The sequence below is a fragment of the Borostomias antarcticus genome (assembly GCF_949987555.1).
Source record: "Borostomias antarcticus genome assembly, chromosome: 24".
Taxonomy (NCBI): domain Eukaryota; kingdom Metazoa; phylum Chordata; class Actinopteri; order Stomiiformes; family Stomiidae; genus Borostomias; species Borostomias antarcticus.
Window position 1 is genome coordinate 3,035,326 of NC_140257.1, and position 4,235 is coordinate 3,039,560.

Here is a 4,235-nt window from a genome sequence, read left to right on the forward strand (position 1 = left end):
TGTGCTCTCCTCCTGCCTGTTCGCCAGTGAAGTAGTAGGGAGGAGCTTGAGTGAAAAAAGAACGGCTCCCACAACTGCGAATCGGTTCCCATCGTTCGTTTTAAAGAGCCGTTCAAAAGAATCGGATCGTTCTTGAACGTCACATCACTACTGTGCAGAGAGGAGCGCTGAGCTGATATAGGTTTCAACCGCAAGCAACGTAGCATATACCGCTATAATGCGAAAACATTTTCTTTTATTTCTGAGAGATCTAATTATGCTTTTTGACCTCAGTTATGACTGACCTTTTTTGGACTATTGACTATGATTAAGCCCGACACATTCATTCACAAATCCAGATCTTCAAACAAGCAACAAGCAATCAAATAAGTGGCAGCGCGTCAACCTTCTTTAAGCGTCCATTGAATTAGGCTTATTTGTTGTTGAAAGCTGTGACACTGAGATTTCTGGTTAGAAGGAAGCTCTAATATCAGGTCTAGTTCAGCAGTGGATTCAGAAACAGACCTGCAAACCTGAGAAGATAAAAGAAAACCGTTACAATGACCATCAGGCACAGTCAGTTGTAGTAGTTGGTGAAACTTTTCTGTGACAAGAGGAGTCTCACCTTAGCTAGCAGGCACCAGCATCCGCCCTGTGAAATAAACACAGAGAGGGTGAAGAGACAGAGGTGACAGAATCACTATGTGATATATCAACAAATAAATCAACATTGCTGCCACCATCCACTGAACACAGGAGCAGTATTCTTGAAAAATACATCTCTCAATGTATAAGTGAATCTTTCTTACATCATGATTATTTTACAGTGTGCTGCGTACATAACACACAGATGACTGTGAAGACTGGATGACTATGAAGACTGTACATGTTCTCTACACACTGATGACTATGAAGACTGTACATGTTCTCTACACACAGATGACTATGAAGACTGTACATGTTCTCTACACACAGCTGATGACTCACCATTGGATTTCTTCTTCTGGTAGTAGATGAGTCCAGCCAGTGCAAAGACCAGTCCCAGCACCAGCCCAGACGCCCCGATGGCGATCTTATTCCTCTCAGACTCAGGCAGGGACGGGTCTGTCAAGGAGAAATGACCCTTCTGTTAGCATGTGATGACACTGTAGCTGTCCTGTATGTAGCTTCTGACAGACCACCATCTATCATACGCTAGCACACACAGTCACAGTCAGGGTCATTCAGGTACCCAGCCACAACACAGCACTCGTACCCTGCTCACCTGAACTCACCCCAGTACACCATGACAACACCCTAACAACAGCTGAGCAGTGAACTCACCCTAGTACACCATGACAACACCCTAACAACAGCTGAGCAGTGAACTCACCCTAGTACACCATGACAACACCCTAACAACAGCTGAGCAGTGAACTCACCCTAGTACACCATGACAACACCCTAACAACAGCTGGACAGTGAACTCACCCCAGTACACCATGACAACACCCTAACAACAGCTGAGCAGTGAACTCACCCTAGTATACCATGACAACACCCTAACAACAGCTGGACAGTGAACTCACCCTAGTACACCATGACAACACCCTAACAACAGCTGAACAGTGAACTCACCCTAGTACACCATGACAACACCCTAACAACAGCTGGACAGTGAACTCACCCCAGTGCTTCACGAGGGGTCTGTCCAGGCTGGCGTGCTCCACCATGCAGGAGATCTTCTCCCCGGATCTGGGCGTGTACTCCAGTTGGGAGTGGAACTGGTAGTACCAGTCACCGTTGACCGACTCCTCAGTGGAGATCACGTCTGAGGTCACTTCCTGTCCATCCCTCTTCCAGGTCACTCTGATCTTTTTGGGGTAGAAGTCATAGGCGCTGCACACCAGCATGGCAGGGTGTCTGCCACTAGAGGGGGTCACTGAGAGAAGCTTGACAGAGGGCTCCACTGATAGTGGAGGAAAAACAGCAACACATTAGTTCATATAACACTATCATTCATATCATATTGATCAGGGTTCTGTTCTCTATTAATTAACTCTATTATTGGTCTTTATTATATATACTGTATTATTGGTCTTTATTATATATCCTGTATTATTGGTCTTTATTATATATACTGTATTATTGGTCTTTATTATATATACTGTATTATTGGTCTTTATTATATATACTGTATTATTGGTCTTTATTAAATATACTGTATTATTGGTCTTTAATATGTCTACTCTATTATTGATCTTTAATATGTCTACTCTATTATTGGTCTTTAATATGTCTACTCTATTATTGGTCTTTAATATGTCTACTCTATTATTGATCTTTAATATGTCTACTCTATTATTGGTCTTTAATATGTCTACTCTATTATTGGTCTTTAATATGTCTACTCTATTATTGATCTTTAATATGTCTACTCTATTATTGGTCTTTAATATGTCTACTCTATTATTGATCTTTAATATGTCTACTCTATTATTGGTCTTTAATATGTCTACTCTATTATTGGTCTTTAAACTCTCTAAGCGCACGAGCCCTCTCCCACCAGGTTTTGCATACGGTTGGACTTTGCTAGATTTACCGCAAGGTCGGGAATTGTAAGCATTTCCCGGTTAATGTGCACAATCCCCGACCGTACGGGAGATGTGAGGAATACTAACCAATTTCTCCCATCTCCCTCAAGGTGGGGGAATGTGCACATTACCCGGGAGATGTGAGAAACGCACATGTTCCTCCTACATTCCCCGCGAGGTCGGGGATGTGCGCAACAACCGGGAAAAGCTCACATTCCCCGTTTTCTCACATTGACCGTAACATATCCACCAGACAGAAGCTTCATTACAGGTTTTGTAGTGAACAGATGAAAGAGGTGTCGTATCATCTGGTGAGTGAGAGATGTGATGTTGTTGTGGTGAGGAGGGCAGCTCACCTGTCTTCTCCAGTACGTGAGAGAGGTCGCCCTCAGCGTTGGGCTTGCAGTAACTCTCCAGCCTCACTCGCATATCAGCCATGATAGCAGGATCATCATTCCAGATCTTAGCAGCATGCAGACCATGCTCAGTGTATCCCTCCCACCTGCCCTTAGTGCTGTTGAACCTGATATACTCAATCTTATTATAAATATAAGAGTATATGTACTCATGCGGTTGCTCTGTAGAGTATAAGCAGTGTGACACCACGTAGTGCTCATATCCACCTGAAATATTGAAGAACAAATTATGCATGATCACAGTTTTCATCTGAATTCATTACACACTTTATTTTCTCATAATTCATGATAATCATGTCAAAGAACAATTCAGAAACATTTAATACAAATGTTATATGAAACAATATGTAACAATAAGATCACTGTCATTAGTTCATTGATGGAAAGCTAATTATACCTGGTAATACCATAGACTTTATACAGACTGTATTATACAGACTCACGGTGTGTAGTTTATGATAATGTAGCCTACCTGCTTTTTGCGTGGACAGAACCACAGCCATGCAAATGGAAAACACAGTTGACAAGGACATGTTCCTCCAGCGTTCAACTTCTCAACTAGATGAAAGAGAGCAGAGCACTCAGATAATAAACTGACTCTTAACCAAACAAACCAATCTCTGCTTCAGAAAAACACATGTCACATGTTGCTAGGCAGAGGTCAAACATTGTACGTTCATTATTACTGTATGGTCGGTTACTAACAGTTAATTCTCAATCAGAACACAGTAATTTACATAAATACAGCATTGTTCTTAAACATTGACAAACATTTAATTCAGTTTTACTTTGTATTGAGTTAGAGCGTTGTTTACTCATCATGTTTATCTCTTCAGGCTGTCACACTCAGTTCTCCTAAATTCAGCCATGCCAACCATATTGACAGTGTTACAGCAACAGACAGACATATCTCTTTATAGGGCAGCACAAGGAATAGCACAGGTATCAACTGACCACTTAAAACTCAATTAACCAATTACATCCAAATCAACAATATCCTGAGTAGCCATTTTGGCCAGTCGTGCAAGGTTTCCTCAGCAAAACAAGGTCTGAGCTGATCCGTGCCATGCCTATGCCACAATGTGTGTATCTGCTTATGGACCGTGTGCTTGGGATCAAATGAGATACCGGGAAAATGATTCATGTTTACAATATGGGAGGGACTGATGTCGAAGAGCAATCTCTGGAAACATTGGAGAAGTGTTTCTGTCTGAAAACTACAAACCTGAGACATTATGATGGAAGACTATGATGTATTTCCACCAAA

General features: G+C 41.8%; 1 protein-coding gene across 1 annotated transcript; it reads right to left on the reverse strand.

The window, feature by feature from the left end:
- Positions 1 to 605: 605 nt before the first annotated feature.
- Positions 606 to 3,471, reverse strand: LOC311325228 (H-2 class II histocompatibility antigen, I-E beta chain-like; the record flags this gene model as incomplete). The annotated part of the gene is made up of 5 exons (XM_084457896.1): positions 606 to 631; positions 967 to 1,083; positions 1,646 to 1,927; positions 2,909 to 3,175; positions 3,441 to 3,471. 5 exons carry the CDS (start codon positions 3,469 to 3,471, stop codon positions 606 to 608), a joined length of 723 nt encoding a protein of 240 aa, XP_084314022.1.
- Positions 3,472 to 4,235: the final 764 nt, after the last annotated feature.